The sequence below is a fragment of the Rhinolophus ferrumequinum genome, chromosome 9 (assembly GCF_004115265.2).
Source record: "Rhinolophus ferrumequinum isolate MPI-CBG mRhiFer1 chromosome 9, mRhiFer1_v1.p, whole genome shotgun sequence".
In the NCBI taxonomy this organism is placed as follows: domain Eukaryota; kingdom Metazoa; phylum Chordata; class Mammalia; order Chiroptera; family Rhinolophidae; genus Rhinolophus; species Rhinolophus ferrumequinum.
The window spans coordinates 57,600,992-57,627,126 of record NC_046292.1 but is presented as its reverse complement, the minus strand read 5'-3'; the positions used below and the strand labels follow the sequence as shown (position 1 = coordinate 57,627,126).

Sequence of the window (26,135 nt, the reverse complement as noted above, 5' to 3'; positions counted from 1 at the left end):
TTATTTTAGCTTTTACTTCCCTTGCCTTTGGAGTCAAATTCATAAAATGCTCTTTGAACCCAAGGTCCATAAGTTTAGTACCTATGTTTTCTTCTATGCAGTTTATTGTTTCAGGTCTTATGTTTAGGTCTTTAATCCATTTTGAATTAATTTTGGGGCACAGTGACAGATAGCAGTCTGGTTTCATTGCCAATAGACTTTAGAAAGCACATAGATTGCTAAGAATTTGGTTGGGTTGTCTTTATTGACTTGAAAGAAAATATATGTACCTGTCTATTTCTGTCTTATTATTTAAAGATTTTCAATAGGGGATATTACTCAGTTTTCTCTGTATAAACTTAAAATTTTGATTAGATGCTGAAAATAATTAAAAATGACAACACATGTCCTGTGCTTTTTCAAGTTATTGTGAAATGATCACATACAGATACCTTAACAGATATGTAGTTTGCCTATATTTGAAATGTGTTGCCTGTTAGAGTATTAGTTTATAAGTAGAAATTATTAGTTTGTCTCTATTAACAGAAACTTTTGTTGTCTTTGTAATTCCAGAATAGAAGGTGAACTTTTAGATGTTGCAGTGGGTTGTTTCTTATAATGGGTGATCTAAAACTCAGGAATAGGGAAAATACTGACTGGTCAGGATTTTTTCTAGATAATTGTGCAACTTTTATAATATCGACCACAATATAGTTGCATTCAGCTTCCTACTTTAAAAGGGAAAACTCAAGGATTCTGTGAATAGATTTAGAAAAACAGGTATCGTACTAGGAACAAGTTGAGGTTTTAAGGTTTATTACCACAAGAAATCTGGAGTCTTTATGGAGGGGAAAAAAATTTTTTTTTGAAGGAAATGTGGATTAAAATAAAAAATTACTGATGCATTCTTTAAAAAATTCCCTGTGAAAACCTTTGTATGGTACTTCATAAGGTATTCAATTTGAATACAGAATATTCAATTTGAATATAAGGTATTAATTTCCAGTAATTTAGTAAGGAACCTCTAGGTTATTTAAAAAACCGACAAGGGAAATGATTACAAGATCAAAATAGTCAGAGCTTGTTTTAGTAAGAACTTGTTGGTTGCAGAAATCAGAAACCCATTCAAACTATTTCAAATAAAAAAGGTTTATTTTAAATAAATAGTAGACAATCTTATCAATATCCAAGGTCAGGAAAATAAAGCCTAACCAGGCTTCAAGAAATTGTAACCTGTCAGTATTTAAACTTACACCCTTACCTCTGCTTCTCTTTGTGCATTGCAGACTGGTTTTTCTCTTACTAATGTTTTTTTGCACACTTTTCCCCGTAAGTTCAGTTTGCAAATGGTAGTGGCTTCCCACTGTGCTTAGCCTGATCCCAACTCTACATAACCTTTCTTCTCCAGAGCCTCTTCATTCTCCAAAGAACCTGGTTATTGACCATTCAATAGATTGACTCACCTGGGTCAGGTTTGCATCCCTGACAAAATTAGCAATGGTTGGGGGTGCGGTGTAGTGGGGTGGGGTGAAGTGGAAAAGCAGAGTCTGCCTGGGCTTATTCTTGCCCCAAGGATGTCATCCAGAAAAGAGGTTGGTAGGAAGCGTAAGCTGTCAAAACATGGCCCATTATAGACCATTTTGTGTTTTGGGTCAAAATGTATTCTTGACCAGTAATGGAACCCTTATACCTTGCTAGTGGAATGTAAAATAAAATGGTGTGTCCATCGTGGAAATCCATTTGTTGGTTCCTTGATAAATAAAACATAAAATTACCATATGATCCAGCAATTCCACTTTTAGATATAGACTGAAAAGAATTAAAAATAGGTATTAGAATAAAAAGTTGCACACAAATGTTCATGGCAGCCCTCTTCATAATAGTCAAAAGGTGGAAACAACTGAAATGTCTATGAACTGATGAACGGATATACAAAAGGAGGTATTGTCAATGCAATGGAATGTTATTCAGCCATAAAAAGCAATGAAGTACTTCTACATATTATAACATGGATGAATCTTGAAAACATTATGCTAAGTGAAAGAAGTAAGACACAGCAGGTCACACATATGTGATTTTGTTTATGTGAAATATCCAGAATAAGCAAATTTGTAGACAGAAAGCAGATTTATGATGGCCAGGGGCTGATGGTTCCACAACATTATGAATGTACTAAATACCACTTTATTTAATTGTATGCTTTAAAATGGTTAAAATGGTGAATTTTAACACAATAAAAAGAATGTAAAAAAAAAAGTATGGGTGAGGTATGTGCATATCAGGGATGCTTGAGATAATCCAATGGGAGACAGGAAGAAAATGCTATTTATATGTATTATTCCTCATTCATAAAAATTTCTGGGGCAGCTGGTCAGCTCAGTTGGTTAGAGCGCAGTGCTCGTAACATGGTTGCTGGTTCGATCCCCACGTGAGCCACTGTGAGCTGCGCCCTCCACAACTACATTGAAACAACTACTTGACTTAGAGCTGATGGTTCCTGGAAAAACACACTTAAATAAACAAAAGTTAAAGAAAAAAAAGAATTTCTGGGGTTCTTTGTATATGTTTATAATGTATATAATAAATATAGTAAAATGTATAATTTGTAAGTACATATATTAGAAGCACGTGCCACAAATTTTATTTTTTTAACCATAGAGGTATTTAGTGTAAAAAAATAATGGAAATCATTGTTTTTAATAAGGAAAGACCAATTATTGATAAATAATTAATTTTTTGCTTTAGTATTTAAGGGGAGTTTTAAAAAGATGTTACCAGATTATCTCTTGAAGCAGAAAGGTCATAGAATCCTAATAATATATTTAGGGAAGCTACAGGGCTCAGTTGGCATTCACTTAGCAGTCTTGAAAATAACTTGGGTTGCTTTTAGCCAAATTGTATGACCTATTATAATTGGACATTTTAAGTATGACTATTCCTAAGAAGACCACCAAAGGTTCTTGGGAGTTAGAGACTTGTGAATAGTCTTCATATTGGGAAGCTGTGAAGCTAATAATACCAATGATAATAAATACAAATACTGGGTATTTAAAGAAAACTCAACTATTTGGGGGAAATTACGGTTTTTGCAAGGACAGAGATCGAAGCATGCCTGGCCAATTAATGAGAATTCTTTAAGAGATAAATGGTTATTAAGATAAAAAGAATTCAGAGTATATAATGTATGTAGACTTTAAAGCCCTTGGGGAGGTTCCATGTTATTATGGTTATGTCCTTTTTAATGTGTGATTAAAAAGAAATAGTTAATTTGAGTGGGTTATATTAGGTAATATTAGGTAGCATGTGACTATAAGGTACTATTCTGATTTGCTAAGCTTTATTAAAAAAGCAAAAAGAAGTAGAACATTTTTCACCTTAGAGATACCAGTGTGCCTCCCTTTGCTGGACTCAACCATCATTGTGCAAAATATTTTTGGAACTCAACTTTTGGAACAGTTTGCAGAATATTCTCAGCAATTCTTTTTAAAGGATATTTAATTTTTACTAAGATTCTTAAGTTTGGTGTAGAAATATAACATGGAGAATATATATTCTTTGTGTCAAAAGTAAAATTATAAACGAAATGATATTCTTGCATCCTTCACTCACCTGAATTAAATGTAACTAATGAACTTGGCTCTGAAGAATTTCAGAACAACTCTTTAGCCATTTTGCATATGCACCATTTAGCACTTAATACAGAGTGGAGCAATTGTTAATTTAACTATCTTCTTTCTTAGATTGTGAGTTTCTTAAAGCGAGGGACCAAGTTTGTTTTACATGCTGCGGTTTCTCCACATTGATTTAATCATTGCCATCCCTGTTAAAAGATTCAGAATATTTTATGGATATTTTCCCCCCTTCTCTGTCTCATTTTTCTCATCATCACAGTAAGAAATTCTGTGAAATCGTACTGTTCATAGGCCACCCTCATTGATTATATTCTATAATTCTGCAGCTGTTTAATTTTGAGTGACCCCTGACAATCCCAAGTTCATTTACTGTGACGGTGGTATTGCCCTTTTTCTTTTTGTTAAATAGGTTTCCTTGAATTATTTAGTCTGCTGATCATCAGTTATGAAAGCAAAGAGACTTGAAAGAGAGGAGGCAACAACTGGGGATGCACCACTGTGGAGGCTCATGGCCCGGAATACCTCTGCTGTTGCCGCCATGCTGTGTAGTCTTCATTCCTGTCACCATTCATTAGTGCTGCTTTGAAGAATGAATGTGCTTTTCACATTTGATTCACTCATATTAGAAGTGGATTATAACTTTGGTTGTGGTTAGAATCTGAAGTTTTATTTTTATTTGAAAGTAGATAAACATGAATATTGTGTAGGGTTTGTAACTGCAAGCTAGGCACCTGCTAGGCTCCTCCTCTTACTGTATAAACTCTGTCCTGTCATAACACTGTACTCCTGATTTTTACATCCATTCATCCTCGTTACCTTTACTTCTTTGCTACTTTAGGAGGAAAATGTGGTAGTTAATAGATCATTTAATTAATGAATGGCTAGGATAGATCTAGAGTTCAATGTGGTGGGAGTCAACTCCTCGGAGTAGAACTGGCGGAGCTAATATGCTAATTGTTCATATAGTTTAACCTGGCTTTTATTCTTCTCTTTGAAATTAGAGGTAAAGCAAAATTCTTTGTTTACTATTATGACCCACTAGATAAAGAGATTTATGCTAACACTTTACGATTGGTGTAATGATAATGGTTTTAGAAACTGTTTTTATATCTCTCAATTTATCGGTATGAAAACCTAGACCAAAAAAAATGAGTCCATGTTCAAGATTTCAGAATTAGTGGCAGAGTTGCCACTTGTTCCATGTATTTTTGACTTTCAGATCAGGCATTTTCTATTCTTGATTCCTTACAAAACTTTTAAATTCGTTTTTTGTGTGTGTAACAGTCCTGAGGGTATGTTAGTCAAATTTTACTATGTAGCACTTTTTCTAGGATGAGTTTGTGAACTGTAGAACTAGTTTTTTAAATGGACTTTATTTTTTAGTACAGTTGTAGGTTTACAAAAAAATTAAGAAAGTCCAGAGAATTCCCGTATACTCTGCACAGTTTCCTCTATTAATGCCTTACATTAATATGTTACAATTAATAAACTGGTACATTATTATTAACTATGCATAAAATATAGGTCCACACTTTATTTAGAGTTCCTTAGTTTTAAATTAATATATTTTTTCTGTTCTGGAATCCCACCTAGGATACTATATTACATTTAGGGTTTTTTTTTTGGTTTTTTTTGTTTTTTTTTTGTCTCCTTAAGCTTCCTTTGGCTGTGGCATTTTCTCAAGAATTTCTTTGTTATTGATGACCTGGGCAGTTTTGAGGGATACTGGTCAGGTTTTATAGATTTCTCTCTTCTGGAATTTAATGTTTTCCTCATGATTAGAATGGAGTTGTAAGGTTTTGGAATGAAGATCACAGAGATGAAGTGCCGTTTTTATCACATCATAACTGGTATATACTATTAATATGATTTATTGCTATTGATGTTGACCTTGATTACCTGCCTGAGGTAATCTTTATCAGGTTTCTCCACTGTAAAATTATTCTTTCCCCCCCCATTTCCATACTGTATTCTTTGGAAAGAAGTCACTATGCACAGTCCACACTTAGGACTGGCAAGTTATGTTCTCCCTCCTTGATGGCAGACTATCTATATAAATTATTTGAAATTCTTCTGCGTGAGACTTTCTTTTAATTCTTTCTCTTCATTCACTCATTTATATCAGTATGGACTCAAACATTTTTATACCTTGGATTATAATTTAGTATACTTTATTTTGTTGCTGAAGTTGTTCTAGCTTTGGTCATTGGGTACCTTTCTGTGGGCTCCATCAAAGTGGCGTATTTTTGTTGTGGTTGTTTTTGGTATTTTTTGTTTTGGTTTGTTTTTTGTGCCTTTTTTTTTTTTTTTAAACAATTTCTTTCTCTTACTTCAAAATACTCCAGGCTCATCTGTATATTTCCTGCCCCTGTATATTTGCTGCCCCTGTTCTAGAATCAGCTGTCTCTCCGAGGAACCCTGTTCCCTTTATTTGAGAACAGTGTTAGAGACCAATACTTGGGTATTTTGTGTGGGCATTGCTATTAGGGGCTGTTGTTTCTTTTATTTAGCTGTCTCAGCTAACAGAGCAATAAAATATATATGTATATACTAACCTGTGTATGTACACATAACTATAAGTATTTATATAGAAGTATTTCTGTATCACACTTGACCTGCCTTTGTGCTTTTTCTTGCACTATTCTACTGTGTTACCCCGAAAATAAGACCTAGCCAGCCCATCAGAACTAATGCGTCTTTTGGAGCAAAAATTATTATAAGACCTGGTGTTATATTAATTATATTATATTAAAGACCTGGTCTTATAATAAATTAAGACCAGGCTAGGTCTTATTTTCGGGGAAACAGGGTACCTAGTATATCTTAACCTACTTTAGCCTTTCCCATTAAATACCACATCTTTTTCAGAATTTAACTTGGTTTTACTTTTTATATGAAATATTGGTTGGATGTCCAAGGAATGATCACTTTATTCATACCATGCTTATGTACTTATCATGGTTTAGCCAACTTTACATACCAGGTTGGACAATTAAGTTTGCAGACTTGTTGCAACGATGTTGCTAACCTTTTCTGACATCAGAGGGATTATTCACTATGAATTTGTACCAACCGGGCAAGCAGTTAATCAAGCTTACTATTTGGAAGTGATGAAAATGCTGTATGAAAAAGTAGACGACCTGAACTTTTTGCCAACAATTCATGGCCCTTGCATCACGACAATGCACCAGCTCGCACGGCACTGTCTGTGAGGGAGTTTTTAGCCAGTAAACAAATAACTGTATAGGAACACCCTCCCTACTCACCTGGTCTGGCTCCCAATGACTTCTTTCTTTACGCAAAGCTAAAGGAAATATTGAAAGGAAAACATTTTGATGACATTCAGGACATCAAGGGTAATATGATGACAGCTCTGATGGCCATTCCAGAAAAAGTTCCAAAATTGCTTTGAAGGGTGGACTAGGTGCTGGTATCAGTGCATAGCTTCCCAATAGGAGTACTTCAAAGGTGACCGTAGTGATATTCAGCAATGAGGGATGTAGCACTTGTTCTAGGATGAGTTCGCGAACTTAATTGTCCGACCTTGTGTGTGTTTTTCTCTTACAGTAACTTAATCATAATTCTTGTAAATTTTAGGCATTGACTAGGAATCTTACGAGCTTTCTTGTCAATATTTAAGAAACTACCAGTATGTACATGCACACCCTCGTACCTAAATTGTAATGATCCCGAGGGTAGGGCTGCATGTTGATTATACTGTGCTCTTCAGAATGGCTGATGCAGTGCTATGTACAATGAGTGTGCTTTGGTAAGTGTTTGAATGGGTTCATACAAGTTCAGACTAATACGTATTTTTGAGCAGCGACTTCACACTTTAACCTCATAATTGAACTTAGGATCAGCTGGGAGGCTCACAATTTTTTGTACATCTTAAGGCAAGTTCATGCCATCCTGTACTTGTCTGGTTTTGTAGTTCAATTCCAGATTTTTTGTTTATGTGGTTAAATTTCATCTTGTCTAGTTGTCTACCTTGCTTGTTATTTTGGGGCGGAGGGAGGTCAAACATTTCACTGAGGGCCTTCAGGGGAGGGGCAGAGGACTAGGGAGGACAGTGAGCTCCGACGTCCTGGCCTGGGTTGGGATCTTCCCAGCTTCCCAGCTGCTGAAAGCTTGCTTGTTATTTTTTCAATCCTGGCTTTTTCATCTACAGTATTTGCTATCCTTCTCAGTTTTATGTCATCCATGAATTTGGTAAGTATACCTTTGCCTCTTACGTGTGCATCTAAGTCTTAGGTGTTAAAACGGATAGAGGCTATATGGACCTTTAGCATACCTAAAGGACTCACAGGAACACACTTGCCACTACAGTAGTGTTCTGTATACAGTGATTTGACCACTGAAAAGTCATCCATCCAAACAACTATTCAGCTCATATTTTCTTTTGTGTTTTTTGTTTGTTTTCATCTGTATGTCTCTTGAACCTTAATATGCTATGGGACAGTACCAAAGTAGTAGAAAAATGGCTTTCCTCTCAAGGATCTCACAATATAGTAAATGAGACAACATATTTTAAAAACTAGAGTGATAGGAGTACCTAAAAGTTCTTGCCTTCAGGAAGTGTACTAATCAATGACATAGGGACAACCAATCCCTTCATAAACCACAGCCATTATATTCCCGGTAATTTCTTTTTGGAAGAACCTCTGTGAGAGAAGCCAGTAATGTATTGTGAGTAGACATTACTGTGTTTCCCCGAAAATAAGACCTAGCCAGACAATCATCTCTCGTGTATCTTTTGGAGCAAAAATCAATATAAGAGCCGGTCTTATATATGTGTTATGTTATACCCATTTTTCTTGTAATAGAATAAGACCGGATCTTATATTAATTTTTGCTTCAAAAGACACATGAGAGCTGATTGTTCGGCTAGGTCTTATTTTCAGGGAAACACAGTATGAAGTAAGGGAAACTTAATCCCTTAGATCTTTTTAAATACCTTCCTCTCTGAGAGCAGTTACTTGGCATAACTTCTCGCTATGGGAAGAGCTGATAAAACCAGGTGTTAGACATAATTCTTTATGAAGAAAACAGTGATTTAATGCTGTATTTCTATATACAATGTAAAGTGAGTCCATTTTTAACTCAGGAAGACTGTAGAATAGTAAGTGACTAAGGTTGAACAAGTGTCTTACAATGCTAGAATGTTTCACTTTGGAAAAAAGCTTCTGCAGTCACTTCCCTAGTCTATTCTTCTCATTGTATAGCTGAGGAATCTAAGACCTAAGGTTTAATGACTTGACTAAGTCTCCATAGTTAGTTGCTGATAGAGCTGGGACTTGAGCCAGCACTCCTATGTGAGTCTTAAATAAAGTTCTAAAAAAGTAGAAGTGATCTCTAACATTTCTTTCCTAGAAAACTTTCCCTTAAAAAAAAAAAAAATTTGTGCCATAGCTCATGCATATAACAATAATGAAATATTTACATACAGATACAGAGTAATTATGAGATCAAACAACTTACAATTGTTTAACTAGGATGCAGATTAGGAAATAACAGTATTGACAGCACTCCAGGAGTCCCCTGTGACAAGTTCCCCTGTCACAGCCCCTTCCTCTTCTTAGAGGTAACCATCATCTTACTTTTCTAAAAAGCATTCTTTACTATTTTAAAAGCTTTTACCACCTCTGTACATATCCCTCAACAACAAAGTTTACTTTAGTTTTGAACAATACTGCATTGTACTCTTTTGTGATACATTATGTTTTTGATACATTGATCTGTGTTGATATAAAGAGATGTGGTGTGTCCGTTTTCATTTCTGTACAGTGTTTCATTGTATACCTATACCACAGTTGTCTATTCTGCTTAGATGGACATTTGGGTTGTTTCCATGTTTGGGCTGCTGTAAGTATATGTTGTTGTGTATATTCAAGAGTTTCTTGATCTTCCATACTTGCATAAGGGATGTCTGGGTCTTGAGGTATGTGCATTTTCAGCCTTACTATTAATAGTGAATTACACAGGGAGGTATTCTAGTCCCCTCTGAGAGGCCTGTATGCTTTCTGTTCACCTGTATTCCCAGGGTGTAGTCCTTTCGGATCCCAGGCCAAAGCATAGGCTGGTTTCCCAGAGCCTCTAGTCTTGGTAGGCCCTAGACTCCAACTTTCATCTTCTACCGTTTTAAGGTATCAGAAGCACTGCTCAGCTTCTCAGTTGCTTCTTCTGGATCAGTAAATTGTTCCTGGGCAAAAGTGCCCCAAAACATGTTTTAACTTTCTGGTTTCCATCTTCTTGGGGATCTTGACCTGGTAATACCTCATGATTCTGTTAGCTCATCGATACTTTTAAGAGCTTTTAAATATTTTTTTTCAGCTTGTTTTCAGTGAAGGTTTTGTTCAGAATTTGCATAGTCTACCTTTTCAGCAAGTGGAAATACTGTTCCCACTGAGCTTTTAGTTTTGTTATATTTTTAAAAATTTGAATTTTCTTCCTTTTCAAAGCTACACACTCAGTTTTTATAGTTTTCTGCATATTCATTTTTTGTAGTTTCCTATGCCCTGTAGCTATTTTTAAGTTTGTCTTTTATTGTTATTCTTTGTGTCTTGCTTTCTTACATGGTTGGTAATTTTTAAATGTGAGCTGTTCACTTTCTTTGGAAAATTATTTGTTGGTTATCTATGAGGCCTGCAATGAAGATGTATTCCTTCAGAGAAAAGTTGCGTTTTCTTCTATAGGTATCTTGGTATGGGGTGGGGGTGTTTGTACCAGTCCAAAAAAACACTGCTTAAGCTATAGTCATGGCTTCAGTTCTTCAGGATACTTAAGTAATAAGATTTGGGGCAGCAAATATGTACAAGGACTGTCTTGTGATAACAGCTTTTTGTGGTTGAAATTTTTTATCTGCTTTTCCCCTTATTTCCAAAGCAACTCTCCTGTGGGATGGAAGTGAGGGGTAGGGTTGCAGCTTGATGGAAGAAGGTCTCCTATTAGACTACCTGCCTTGGTGGCTTTGTCTTCTGTTCCCTCGCCAAGTGAAATAGACAGTTGAGCTCAAGCTTGCAGGCTTCAGTACCTGCCCTCAAGGCCAAAGCAGTTTTGTGCTGTTTGACTCTCCCATTTATACCTTCATTTAGCTTTTGGCCTGTTAATAAAAATTCTTAGTATCTTACTGGTGCTTCCATGCTTTTAAAATTAAAAGTACATGGTATTTTTTTTAATTGTTTTTAATTCTGTTGTACTTTCAATTGTACTTTTAATTTAGTTGTACTTTCAGTACAGGGTTGAGCTTTATACCTAGAAACACATTATCAGAAGCTGAGAGGTATTAGGTTTTGTCTTAGCACAGAATATCATAAAAAGCTTTTTAATCATACTCTAATGACTTCTGCATTTTTATAGAAAGTAAGTAAAGAGATCATTTGTGAACTATTTACAGAATTACTGAATTTATAGATCCTGTAGTTTCAGTGTTTGAAACCCTTCATGAAGGAAGAGAAAGTATCAATTATACAGTTCCTCTTTCACCAAATAGATAATTTTTTTAAATATGTGTGCTTCTCACCTAAAAATAATTTCTGTTCAATCATGTATACACCTAATGAACTCAGTTTTTTGCAGAAAGGAGAAATATCACACTTGATTAAAATGATGGCCTAATTAAAGTAGATTGAGGAATCTCCCCACCCCCAGATTATTTTACACCGGGAAATTGTTAGGATGGAATTTGTTATTGCTTCAAGTGGCCTAATTGTTATTCTTGCGAACCAGTTCACTTTACATAGTTTTGTCCTGTTGAAAGTGTAATCTAATATGTATCTTGCTTTTCTTTCTCTTATTTTCATCTCACAAGTGCATACATGTGTGCATTTGTGCACACATGTGAAAATATATTGTTTAACTCATCTGATTGTAAGTTTTTCTATACCCACTTCCGTTTTCTTCTTACAGTGGAGTTGAACTAATACATTTATTCTTCCATCACCTTATGTCCTCTAGTTTTTTTTCAGTGGATTTACTCAAGGTCAGTATTCATAGGATAATCAAGCTGCTCATTGCCAGTAGCAAAACATAATGAGCAGCTTCTTCATTACTCAGTTTTTGTTTAGGAAAATTATAAATCTCAGAGAAGTTGCAAGAATTATATGATGAACGTTGCCCTTTGGCTATATTCAACTTAACATTTTGTGACATTTGTTTTCTCCCTGTTTTCCTTTCCCCTCATCCTCCTCCCTACCCCACATACTATAAAACTTTTCTTTTTGTTGAGCCATTTAAAAGTATGTTGTAGACTCATCCCCCTTATACTTCAGTATATGTCTCCTAAAAACAAGGACATTCTCCTACGTAACCTTAAATACCTCCTTTCTCCCTAGCAGTTTGGCATTGATACAGTAAAATGATATAATCCACAATCTAGTTTTCCCTCTGTCCCTTGTTTGTCTCTCCCCCACCATGGGATCTAATCCAAGATAGCCCCTTACTTTTGGTTGTCATGTCTCTCTATCCTTTCATCTATAGCAGGGACTAGCAGGTTCTTTCTTAAAGGGCCAGATAGCAAACATTTTAGGTTTTGGGGATCAGCTCCATTTTACAACTACTCCACTCTGTCATTGCAGCTAGAAAGCAGCCACAGACATTATGTAAACAAATGAGTAGCTATTTTCCAAATTCTAATAAAACTTTATTTATAAAAATAGGCAAGCTATAGTTTGTAGACCCCTGATCTAGAATAGCTATTTTTTCTTTTTTCTTTTTTTTTTTGTCTTTAATGATACTACTTAATGACTGAAGAATCAGACCAATTTTTTGACAGATGTCCCTCAGCCTGAATTTTAAAAAATGTTTACTCATTAATTTTTAAGATTACAAATGCCATGTAACCTTAAGACTTGTTTTCACAGTAGAAATGGAAAGCTGATTCCTTGAAAAAGATTCTGGTTCTGTTGAAAATAAAATCTTTCCCTCCCTCCCTCACAGTGTGTGTAATAAGAATGCCTAGACACTGAACAATAAAATTAAACTTCTAGATTACTAATTCCTTGGTATTCTCTTCTAGACATCAGGATTTTTACCTATATTCTCTTTCATGTAAATGTTTTTTATATTCACAGAAGTGAATAAAAGAATTCAAGAGGACTTGGATAATGATAATGAAAGGTAGTAAAAATAAATACAGACTTGAAGAGTCTGACCAGCCCAGGAAGAGTACATTGGTCACATCCCCCATTGATTTGGATTAAAGTTGGAGTTTTCTTTTTAATTCATTGTGCAGAATTTCAAATATATGAAACATAGGCAGACTAGTATGATGGACCCTCCCACTCAACAACATGGCCTATCCTGTGCCATTCACTCCCATCCAATTCCTTTTCTATTCTCTGGTGTAATTGTAGGTCCCTATTATACATAAGCTCTGCGCCTGATTTGTCTTGATAATTGCTAAAGCTTTTACAATAGTGCCTTGTTCTCTTAGTAAATAATCAGTGAGTGAGTGAACAAATGAATCTACCTGTATCAGCTTCCAGTAGTTTGCTTTAGAAGTAAAATGGGTGGGTGGGATTGAAAATAGGTTTGTATGTATCATACTGGTTTTTTTTTCCCCATGCCAACCCAGTTTTTTAATGATTTCTTCCATTTCTGTATAAGGATGTATAAGGTAATCTTATCTTACTGGTAAAATCTCTGGGCACTCTAGGAAATAATTCAAATTAGCTAAGCCAGAAGACTTGAATTCACTATTTTATTATAGTTCTCTCACTTATTCTGGACTCTTAAGTCTTTGTCAATATTTATCTTAGGCCTTTCAATCTGGTAAATCATTTTATCTTGACTTAAAAGCAAAATAGGAGTTGAAGAGTTACACTTTCTTTGTCATCTCTCTTGGAATTTCTTTAAAGTCAGAATTATTGTGGAATAATTTACTTACAATAAAACTCGTTTAAATTTCTTGGCTTCAGATAGAGGCCTTTCTTCCCAATGTCATTAATTGACTGTGGCACTTTTTTCAAGCCTCTGCCTGTTTTTTCTGTAAGTCTATTCTTACGAATGGTTATTATGCTTCAGCAGTGGCTAAAAGTTTAATTCACTCACAATCATTTTCATATTGTTGATACAGAAGTGTGCAACTCTTGTTTGAAACGGGTCAGTCATGGAGATGCTATGACAAAAAGTCTTTGGTAACTTAGCTAGTAGGGTAGGAATTTGGAGGTGAGATGTGGCAGTTAGGAGTATTGTAGATAGGGTAGGTAGGTTGCTCAGCTCACTGTCCTCACCCTAAGACTGAGCCTGGGTGAGCCTGCTTGGTAGGAACCACCAGCACAGCCAGGGTTTGTACACTCCATACACCTCAAAGCAAACAGGCTTAGTTCAAAGCGAGTTTAGACTTAACCTCTGTGATTTATCCAGGAGTGACTTAGTACAGCCCTTGCTTTCCAACTCAGTTCTAAAGTTTAAATGTTGTGTCTCTAGCTTGAGAGGAGTCTTACCCTTCAGTATTAGCAGTTTTTACTTAATTATTAAACATTCCATCAACAATTAGTTAACAAGAGACTTGAGAACAAGAATAAGACACGTTTTAGGCAGGGAGCTGAGAAAGCATTCTGATAATGTTGGCAGTTATGCTATGTGAAGCTCAAAATTGTGTTTGTTTAACCTTTGAAATTTCTACTGAGTTTGCTGACTTCTGACCTTAAAAAGATTCAGTATAACTTTTGATTGCACAGAACATCCATGTTTTCATTTGTTCATTCAAAAAATATTTATTGTGCATCTACATGCTGGGAAGCGTGCTGCACACTGGATAAACAAAAGAATGAACTTTTCAGATGTGTTTTCCATTATGGAGTTTACAGTCTGCTGGGAAACAATGAAATTGTTTTGAAGCCATAAAGAAAAATTATGCTCTACTACTACTTTAAGGACATAACCACTTATTTTGAAGCAAATTTAGAGTGACTTGTTCTTGATTCTTTTTGCAAAGTGTATTTGAGCATTCAGGGCTTTTGAGTCAACATGTTTACATATATGTAGCAATATGTGAAATTTGACATTAGAGAGGCAGGACAATTTGAACCACAGGGTGGGGTGGGGTGGAGGAAATTACTTAGAATGCATGTACCATAGAGAGATTTCAGGATAATGACACGTAGTAGATTTGTGTGGGTAAAATTATATGTTAGCTATGCTAAATGGACTTTTGTAGGTAGGAAAGTAAAAAATGTCTTTAAGGCCTATCTTCTTTAAAAATGTTCAATTCTTAAGAATTGACAGAAAAGTAAACTTCCTCTAGAATGGAAGTATAATAGATTAAATGAGAATCATGGCGCCTAAGATCATATCAAATTATGTGAGTTTCCTGTAATTCTGCACAAGAAAATGTACCTCAAATTCCTTATTCCAATAGAGTACAACAAAGGGGCTGAATTTGGTGATTCTTCCTAATGCTAAACTCTTATGGTTTTAATTTTTATTTATTTAGCAATTTCTTGATGACTTTGATTGTTGGAAAGTCAAGGTGCTTTCTTATTTTCTGTGCTGGTTCAGCTTCAAGAATTAAAAAATGGGGCAATAAGGCTTTGCTTTCTCTAACTGATATTTTCTGACTAGGTACTTCGTAACTCAGGAAGACTCATTTATTCCCAGTAATATGTTTTACTAAACTCTTTCAGGTAACTTTAAAAAGACTGTGTGACTTAATAATAGATCATGGCTTGAACTCAGTTTTTATTTATTGTTGTTACTAGAAAGTTTTAGTGAGGTATTTTTCTTTGTCTCTGTAGCTATCAGAGACTGTTACAGACGATTGCTGTACTCGAGGCTCAGCGTTCTCAAGCAGTCCAGGACCTTGAAAGTTTAGGCAGACACCAGAGAGAAGCACTAAAAAATCCCATTGGATTTGTGGAGAAACTCCAGAAGAAGGTATATATTGAACACTTTAAAAGATTTATTGAGCTATATTTGGTAATAACTTTTTTTTTTACTATGGGTATATGCTTTTTAAAATGTTTAAATTTTTTTCCTTCTATATAACTAACCATACTACTGAAGGCAGGATCTTGCCTTCCTTTACCCCCACCAAACATGTAAAATATACCTCAGTGACGCTAGCTAGGAGCTTGATTTGAATGTTCGTACAGGAACTTGATGTCCTGTTCCCTAGCCAGTTATATCATCTTTTCCTGTTGCCTTCCCCATCTTAGAGTGTTTTTCCTCTTGTCCTTTCCTGACTTCAGGAATAGTGAAGCTAAAAGAAAAAATAGTTCAGGATTTATTAATGGCTTCATTTTGGAGTTAACTTTTGTAACTCTCAACATAGAAAACAATGGTGATAAAAACAAGTCAATGAGGAGGAAGTGAGGTATAAATTTTACTTAATTTGAAATGTCATTTTAGTGTAAAAATTTCATACAATTTTCTGTTTTCCGTAAAACAGAACTTTCATATTTAATAGTTAACCATTTGAAAGTAATTAATGTTTTTATAATGACTTTTTTCGGTCTGTGAATATGGAGATAATTCAAATGTGCATTTATGCCATAGTATGTGTCCTGAATTAGGGACCCACTAATTGTTCATTAAATTTCAGAGACATAATATTAATCACCATTGTGTGAAAAGAATAAAACTAAAAAACTATGAAAAAGAAATCTCTTCTTCACTCTAAAAAACGAAAACCTAACCTGTATAGTTTGGCAACTTGAGTGTAGTTGTTAATTACCAGTTTTTAATGAATCACAAAATGGTCTACCATGTGTTGAGGGAACACCCCTGGAGGTTCTGATTCATTAGGTGTATTAATTTATTGTTTGGATTTTTCTAGCTATAATATTTACTTGGCAAACATTCCTTTCTCTCCATGCTTTAAGAACATTGAATATCATAATAGATGTAGAATCCACATATCGATGTGTTAAAACTTTTAGTTTCTCGAACCCTATTATATCCTCCCTATTTACAGTGGGCCCACTTAGGTGTTTATTGATTTCTGCATTATAGTTATTAAACAGTTTGCTGGCGCAAGAAGATAATCGTACTTACAAGGGTTACTGACAATGGATCCAACTAAAACAGGTGGTGTTAGAAAAGTAAATATTAATAAAAAATTTACTGACCCTAATTTTATTCATGTTCCTGGGTAGACAAAAAGATACAATTAGGCACATTTACTAGATTTATGGGCAGTTGGTTATTTGCTGGTTCTCCATTTCCAGGTTTAGTTTAGAATTGAATTTCGTTCACTTTTATCTCAGAAATAGAAGTGATGTTGACCATCTTAAGAATTTTTACAAAAATGTACAGATGTACATTAAAATCAGATACTTGAGTAACCATGAAAGACTTAGGTTCCTTGGAGAAAAAATTTTTTTCTACAGGATTTACTTCGGAAGTTTGATTCTTTCGTTTTTCTGTTTACTCATGTATACTTAATTTGCCTGTCTTCTTTGTGTTTACCATATTAGTTAAGTTGGTCACATGTAATCTGTTTGTGTTAGTGGACATCTAGAAATTCCTCATTAAAATTGAGGAAATGGTGGTATGTATTAGTATATAGAATGCAGGGAACATTTATGGCTCGTTTAGCCATAAACGGCACATGAGCTTTCTTTGATATTACTATCGTTACTTTAAAAGACACTCTAATTTTGCAAACGTTGAACCTTAGATTTATATGTATTATTATGATAATAATGGTGATAATGTAATATGTCATAAGCGAAATAAAAATTAACAATTCTTGGGGTGGCTGGATGGCTCAGTTGGTTGGAACGCGAGCTCTGAGTGGCATGATTGCCGGTTTGATTCCCACATGGGCCAGTGAGCTGCGCCCTCCACAACTAGATTGAAGGACAACGACTTGGAGCTGATGGGCCCTGGAGAAACACACTGTACTCCAATATTCTCCAATAAAAAAAAAAAATTTTTTTTTAATTTAAGAATTCTGTGTCGCAAAGTAGATTTTGCTTGACAGTTTCATAACTTACGACCTGATTTTTTCCCCTCAATATTTTATTATGAGAAATGTTAAGTACATAGAAAAGTTGAAAGTGTTATGTAGTTAACACACACGTATTCCCTAGATTCTACAATTATCATTTTACCCTGTTTGTTTTATCATATATCAGTTCTTCTATCCATCATTCCATCTTACTTCAAGATGGAATGAATTTGATGCGTTTCAAAGTTGGAGACTAACTTCATACTAAAAAACTTCAGAATGCATATAGTTAACTAAAATTCTTTTTTTAAGGTGAAATTTACATATAATGAAATTCACTAATCCTAATTGTATGCTCTGTGAGTACTGACAAATGCATTCATCTTTGTAACCCAAACCCCTATGAAAAGATATTGTTCACAAAATGACCTGGTTTTAATAATTATGACTACTAATGACTTCTCTAAAGGTGGTTGGTAAAGTAACTGAAGTCCAAATAATTAAAGGTGTAGTTGTGATTATTAAGATGTCATAATTTTTTATATGTGTTAAGAGTTACATATTTTGAAAACAATTCATTGTTGTATGACTAAGTCATGAACATGGGTGTACATTTAAAATGAATTATTTGTGTCAAGTCTGCTGTCACATTTTTATGCTCTTAGACATAAAAACCTTTCTTTGCTTTTTATGTTTAAAGTGTGTTAGTGGTAAAGTACAATATATCTATTTAGTTTAGCTTTAGAGATCTAAATATAGTGTTTCTGTTTTGTTCAATTGATTATTCCTTTACTTGCTATTGTCTTTACCATTTAATATTTAGACTATGTTATCTTAACTTTATGAGATACTGGATTTAAAGTGACTAGAAAGGCCCAGTTGATGATTATTTGGACTTGGAGTTATCCGAAAATTTAGCTATGGTGATGATTTCTTGAATTAAATTTAGACTGTCACTTTATTTTTTTTTTTCCAGGCTGATATAGGGCTTCCATATCCACAGAGAGTTGTTCAGTTGCCCGAGATTGTATGGGACCAATATACCAATAGCCTTGGGAACTTTGAAAGAGAATTTAAAAATCGTAAAAGACATACTAGGAGAGTTAAGCTAGTTTTTGATAAAGGTAAGAAATTATATGATAAGAACTTAAGTAGAGAACTATCTGGCGAAGTCTTGCTTTAATAATCCTATACTTGATCTTCTTTTTAGTAGGGTTACCTGCTAGACCAAAAAGCCCTTCAGATCCTAAGAAGGATGGAGAGTCCTTTTCATACTCTATGTTGCCTTTGAGTGATGGTCCAGAAGGTTCAAACAGTCGTCCTCAAGTAAGCAGTATAAAATGCTGGAGTAGGAAAACTTGAATTGTAGAAATATTTTAACACTTTGCTGATTTGTATTCTTAAAATTCGAACAGTCTTTCACTGAAGGTAGCTAGGACATAAACTGAAGTTAAGAGAAACCTGGGTTGGAATCCCAACTCTAACACTTACTGGCTGTGGGAGCTCCAGATGTCGTTTACATTAAAGTCTCCAAGCTACAGTTTCCTCCTATATAACATGTGACTAATATTAGCCTACATTATAGAGTTGTTGTAAGGATTAAATGAGTAATACATGTAACATGCCTAGTACAGTGCCTGACAGATAGTAGTTATTCTAAAAACAAGAGCTTTTTGTGTGTAGTGGAATGGAATCAGGATTTGAGTCCCGACCTTGCCACTGTTAGATGAAGCTCAACAGATACATGGGTTCCGAACGAAAAACTAACATTTCCTTGAGAACATTTCCTTTTCTTTAAAATGAAGTTGCTGTCATCTGTATCACAGGATTGCTAGGAGTATAAAACCAAATGAAACAGAGGAATGTGAAAACATTTTGTAAACAATAAAACATAATATGCACATTGAAAAAATAAATTTACCAAAATATTTTGAAATTAGTAAAAAATTCTACCACTTGTGTGTTATTTGGCTGTATCAAAGAGTAGTCTTTGTTATTTTCTCTTTGACAAAAGCTTTGTTTTATATGCAGATGATAAGAGGGCGACTGTGTGATGATACCAAACCTGAAACATTTAACCAATTGTGGACTGTTGAAGAACAGGTAATAGATATTTCTACATTGTGTAGTTTAAAAAAAAGTTAAAAAGTGAACATTAGAGTCAGTATTATAATTGTGTATTTTTGTATATAAGCCCTCTTAACCATGAATTTAAAATATTTAAACTTACTTTTGTATACCTTTTTGCACGCTTCAAGAATTTGGGATTTTGAGAATATATGAAATCCTGTTTGGGGATGATTTTTAAAGAAGGAACCTGGGTTTTGGGAAGAGGATTGAAAAAGGTAGTGAAATGGATGGAATAAAGTCTTTTTAATGCAGTTTGGGGAGAGAGATAAACCTGGGGCCAACTATAACTGTGCCTCAAAGTTAGTTCTCGTTTTCATTGTGGAGGAGAGCTGACAGAGTCAGGTCAGAATGTTCTGTCACACTTTGGCATACAACTGGGATTGTTTGTAGATAAAATGTGAGATACAGCTCTGTCTCATAGGATGATTAATCCTACAGTGTAATGAGTTTATTAAAAGCTTAAGAATCTTTATTTCAATCATGCAGATTATTCTGCATCTTTAGGACTTACAGAAAAATTTAGGAAACCGGTCAGAAGATTAAAATTAAATATTTGAATGGAGGACCACACATAGGAGGGAAAAAAGCCTCTTAGTGGTCGGTTTAAATCCAAATGAATTTATATGTTTTTGTCAAATCTATAGGGGCAAGTCTAAACGTAGTCTAACAAAAGAAGATGGTCAAGTGGAAATCACCAAGATGTGTAAAATATTAATTAAATTTTTTTGTGCTGTCTTTTTACTGAAGTGAATAGAAAATTTTTATAGGGTCTTCTGTAGGTTTATTCTCTAATCTCATTTTTCTCTGGGAAGTCTTTTAAGTTGCTTACTAGAAATTTTTTCTCCCATGAGGATTTCTAGAACCTAACCACCAAAGTTAGGGAGGGAGTATTATAATTAAAAATGGAATGTAAACATATTTAGAAACTCAGTATTAAACTTTCTTAAATTTGGTCTTGGTTTGGCTTAGAAAAAGCTTGAACAGCTACTCCTGAAATACCCTCCTGAAGAAGTAGAATCTCGACGCTGGCAGAAGATAGCTGATGAACTGGGCAATAGGACAGCAAAACAGGTAATTGAGGCGATGGCCCCATATTGTTGGCATGTTTTTGATAGTTTTTTTAATGAAGGATAGTGCAACTGACATCAGCAGATCAGCATCATTTTTAGCTACAGAGTGCTATATAGTACGTAGGGTTTTTTTATATTAGCGTTGTATATTTTTGTGTGGATTTCAGACAACTTGAGATAATTCTGCTTTGGATTATTACTAAATACTAAAAAAATAAAAATGTAATGGACTTACTGTCTCGAATGCTTAGTGAGTGCACCAGTTATGTACTTTTTGATTAGATTGTGCTAATATATTTGTGACATTGCCTTAGTCATTATTCCTGGTTGTCTCTCTAAAAAAAAACATCTAGCAGTTTTCTCCTTAACATTTCCATCGATATTAATAGTTGTGTTTTTATGTTACCAGTACAAGCACTCATTAAGTTGAAAATATGTATTTAGCTTTGGAATCAAACAATTTTATTTTAATGACTATATTTTTTTGTCTAGAATTTTAAATATGTCTTTGGTGGCAGTTTAAAATTATTTCTAGATTTATGATAAATTTTAAATTGTTAGCATTCCTTTAGATACACATACATTTTAATTTTAAAAAACTAGTATCACACACTTGTATGCTCGTGGGAAAGATCATTAGAAAAGGAATAAATGAGGGTGTGAGATAGAATGAATAACTGTAGAATATTTAGCAGTGAACCCTGAATTTGACAGTTCCTCGGGACCTGCCTTACCTGCTTTCAGGAGACATATTCTAGTGGAAAACATATACACTTAGATTTATACATTTCAACATGGTACAGTAAGAAAAGTATTCAGGTATTGCATGTCTTGATATTATGTTAAAACGGTTGTCGTGTTTCCTTAGGTTGCCAGCCGAGTGCAGAAGTATTTCATAAAACTAACTAAAGCTGGCATTCCAGTCCCAGGCAGAACACCAAACTTATATATATACTCCAAAAAGGTAAAAAGAAAATAGATGAAAATAGATCTTAGATTAAACTCATCCAAGTCAGAACTGCTGTGTGTGAAATTGTAATATGTTTATCAGAACAGAATTATTTTATTTTTAAAATTCAACTCAAAGCATTTTGTTATATTGGGTGTAAACACAGGGTCGGATTCCATTATTGCTACTCAGTGAAATTCAGTGGGCTTTAATGATGTTTGTTTGTTTTCTTAGGAGTGGGTTAATTTTATGTGAATGAGTGCTACTACAGATTTTAGATTGAATGCATATAAGAAAGTCCTTTGTGAAGACATAATTAGTGTCTTTTTTAGATATGCTACATAAATCCAAGAATAGAAATGTTTGTTAAGATATTTTATTTAATCCTCACTATAATTCTAGAAGTATAAGTAATATTATCACCTTCACTTATTTCTTACTATTGAATGCTTTGGGCCAGGTACTGTTCTGCAATCACTTTATAGATGAGAAAACTAGGCCTTAAAATTATGTTGAGTAAATTGTCTGGTTACATACCTAGTAAGTCCAGGAACCACTGATCCTCTGATTCTGATCCCAAGTCATTTCCACTATTCTCTGTTGGTCCCCTTCCTACAGAGAACACTGCAACAAATTGTAGCCAGTTTTCTGCTTTAATTGCAAAAAAGTAAAGCACATAATTGGCCTTTTTTCGTTTCCTTAGTAAATCATCCTGGTACTTCTCCACTTCTGCTATCCTTCACATAAAGAGAAGCTAAAAGTATGTCTTCTTTCTGTTACCCTTCCTTATTCACGCTATTGTACATTAAGAATATTGTCTGTAAATTCCATGTTTTACAAGCTTTGTTTTTACTCGTTTTACCAAGCTTTCGAAGCTTGTTTTAATTTGTCAATTATTTTAAATATTTTGGACTTTGTTTTCCCACAAATACAGCATTATCTCTTTTAGGTATGTGGAATTCATCCTATAACTTTGGAGTGTTGGAATGTTGATAACCAGCGTTCAACTTAATAGCTCTAATTTTTATGGTTAGTTTCTAAGTTAACTTGAGATGTGTTGTGCACCTTACATTTTCAAAGCTAAGAGTAGATGATGATGATAAAAGGAACACTTCAAGCCTAAATGTGTTCCTTCCTTCCGGTGCACTGAAATTTAAGCTAACAGACATTTTGACTGCAGAGATCTACCCAGCCGTAGACACAATGATGCCTTGGCCATGGTTAGAGTTTGAATTTTGAAACAGATAAAACACTGGTTCTCCAAGTAGCTGAGGTCGTTCTTTGTGGCTGCGCTGTCGACGCAGAGAGGCAGTCTGCACAGAGGCTGAGAGTGAGGGCTTTGGCACCGCACGGGCCTGCTGTGTAATACTGGTCCTGCCACCACCTCACTGCAGCACCCTGAACAAGAAACGTAACCTCCCCATGCCTCCATTTCTTCATCTTTAAATTAAAGGTGATAATAACTACTTTATAGGAATGTTGTGAGGATTAAATGACATTGCCATAGAATAAGCAATCAATCAGTGTTAGGTACTATTTTCAAACATTCATCATGTTGTGGAAATCTTCATTTTACTTGATAGTTTTATATCTGGCTTAGACTACCTCATCTTCCCCAGATCTTCTATAAGATGACTATACTAGCAGTGCAGTATTTGAATGCCAAGAGTATGATAAATGCTGTTCATAACAAATATAAGCTAATGAGCATATGGTCCATTGTATCGTTTTTGGGGTATTTCCTGTACATTTTTTTTCTTTTAAGGCTAGTTGTACTTTAAAAATCCAGATAACATAGAATGAACAGCCTCATAAGAGTATGCCGACAGATAGAGGTGAAATCCTTCTAATAAATAGACTTGCAGGAAGTAACATTATATTTTTATCTTCTTGATCTTTTAATGTTTTTCCACTGTTCAATTGAAAATTTGTTTTCTCACTTAGTCTTCAACAAGCAGACGCCAGCACCCCCTTAATAAGCATCTCTTTAAACCTTCCACTTTCATGACTTCCCACGAACCACCAGTGTACATGGATGAAGATGATGACCGATCTTGTTTTCATAGTCACATGAACAGTGCTATTGAGGAGGCATCAGTAAGTTACCTGTTCATTCTATATATGTATACTTATCAATGTAGTATACAGATTAGGGTACAGAATGAGAGCACCAGGATTTTCTAGTTATTCCTACTCTTCAGAGAATGTTGGTTTCATTTCTTTATATTAACAAGTCAAATTTATGAGTTTTTTAATAATATGTTTTAAAAAAATTTATTAAGAAATTTTCAAACATATATAAAAATAGAGAGAATAGTATAATAAACCCATATGCACCCAACATCCAACTTCAACAGTTACCCATTTGTGGCAACCTTGTTTTTCATCTATGCTTCCTACCCACCCCAACTTTGTCAGATTATTTTGGAGCAAGTCCCAGACATTACATGATATCATTATCATATTTATAAAAGCTAATTCTTTATATTACCAAATATGCAATCTACATTTCCCCAATCATAAATTGAAATAGATTTTCTCCTTCCTTCTTTCCCTCCCTCCTTCCTTTTTTTGTTGCTGTTAAAAAACTGGGTCAGTCGGTAGCTGACTGGAATAAGAAATTGTGGTGCATTTATGAAATGGAGTATTACTTGGCCATAAAGAAGAATGAAATCTTACCATTTGCAACGATATGGATGGACCCAGAGAAGATTATGCTAAGTGAAATAAGTCAGACGGAGAAAGACAAATACCATATAATCTCACTTATATGTGGAATCTAAAGAAGAGAATAAATGAGGAAACTAATCAGAAACAGTCTCAGAGATACAGAGAAAAACCTGAGGGTTGCTAGATGGGAGGGGGTCAGGATGAAGGAGAAGGTGAGGGGATTAGAAAACACAATCAGTAAGCAGAAAAGTGCCACGGGGATACGAAAGACAGATTGGGGAATATAATCAATAATGTAAAGATTTTGTAGGGTATCCGATGGACACTTGTCTTATTAGGGAGATCACTTCACGGACGATGTAGATGCCTGACCACTGCACTGTACACCTGAAGCTGAAGCTGAATAATAATGAATGTCAACTATTATTTTATATATATATAATATATTCACAGGATGTAGAGTACAGCGTAAGAACTAGAGTCAGTGGAACTGTAACAGCAATATACAATGTCAGAGGGGTAGTAGATTGGGGGACAGGAGTTACCACTTTGTGAGGCATGTAAATGTCTAACTATTACATTGTTTTGTACACCTGAAACTAATAATAAAAAAAATGAGGATTAGTAAAAACAAAATTTTAAAAACAACAAAAACACAAACTGTAAACTACCCTAAATTAACCATTGTTAATGCTACTGAATATATCTTTTCAGAATGCTTTCATTTGGGGTACATACTAGGTAGATATATAATTACTATGTTCAAGAAAACGAAAAAACCTGGGTCATTTGTCTTACAGAATGTACCACTGTGTGGATTTTATTGTTTGCATCTCCTTGGTGTCATTTAACCTGTTTCTCTGTTTCCTGAATTTCCTGTAAATTGATAGTATGTCTAGATAATTGATCACATTCAGGTTTGTGTGTTTGTTTGTTTGTTAGGGTGGGCAGGACTATTTTGTGTGTACTTTTCATCAGTCTGGTCATCTCTTTTTTTTTGATATAGCAGCCATTGATCATTGCGTAGGCCCATTAATACATTAGATGTTATAAAATAGTGATAATGTTTCATTTCTTCATTTATTTGATAGAATAGTCTATAAAGTAAAACATATAAAGGATGTTGTATTCGAAGACCTTCAGTGGGTGCCTGAAACCCCGGATAGTACCAAATTCTATATATACACTTGTTTTTTCTGTACATACATACCTATGATAAAGTTTAATTTATAAGTTAGGCAGTTTCACAGACAGATTTGTTCTTCAGAACTCTTCACAGCTTGCAAAACTGAAATTCTACATCCATTAAACAACATCTCCCCATTTCCTCCTTTTAGTCTCTGGCAACTGCCATTCTACTTTATGTCTCTATGAATTTGACTATACTAGGTATGTCAAAGAGGTGAAATCATATAGTTTTTGTCCTTCCGTGATTGGTTTATATCACTTAGAATATGTCTCCTAGGTTCATATATCTAGTAACGTGTCATAATCTCCTTCCTTTTTAAGGCTGAATAATATTCCATTGTATACACACACCACATTTGTTTATCCATTCATATGTCAGTGGACACTTGCGTTGCTTCCACCTTTGGGCTAATGCGAATGCTGCTGTAAACATGAGTGTATAAATACCTATTCGAGTTCCTGCTTTCGGTTGTTTTGGATATATACCCGTAAGTGGAATTGCTGGGTCATGTGGAAATTCTATATTCAATTTTTGAGGAACCAACATCCTGTTTTCCATACTGGCTGCACTATTTTACATTCTCACCAAGAGTGCACAGGGTTTCCATTTCCCTTCATCTTTG

General features: G+C 34.6%; 1 protein-coding gene across 7 annotated transcripts in view; it reads left to right on the top strand.

Moving 5' to 3' along the window:
• Window positions 1–26,135, top strand: part of ZZZ3 (zinc finger ZZ-type containing 3) — a 91,807-nt gene that overhangs the window by 59,590 nt on the left and 6,082 nt on the right. For 6 of the 7 annotated variants that reach the window (XM_033115569.1, XM_033115566.1, XM_033115570.1 and 3 more), the window contains 7 exons: window positions 15,350–15,488; window positions 18,482–18,629; window positions 18,716–18,831; window positions 19,537–19,608; window positions 20,605–20,706; window positions 21,574–21,669; window positions 23,599–23,751. In XM_033115569.1, the coding sequence (XP_032971460.1) occupies window positions 15,350–15,488; window positions 18,482–18,629; window positions 18,716–18,831; window positions 19,537–19,608; window positions 20,605–20,706; window positions 21,574–21,669; window positions 23,599–23,751 (826 nt within the window). The remainder of the gene's footprint in view (window positions 1–15,349; window positions 15,489–18,481; window positions 18,630–18,715; window positions 18,832–19,536; window positions 19,609–20,604; window positions 20,707–21,573; window positions 21,670–23,598; window positions 23,752–26,135) is intronic. The other variant, XM_033115571.1, reaches the window with a different exon arrangement.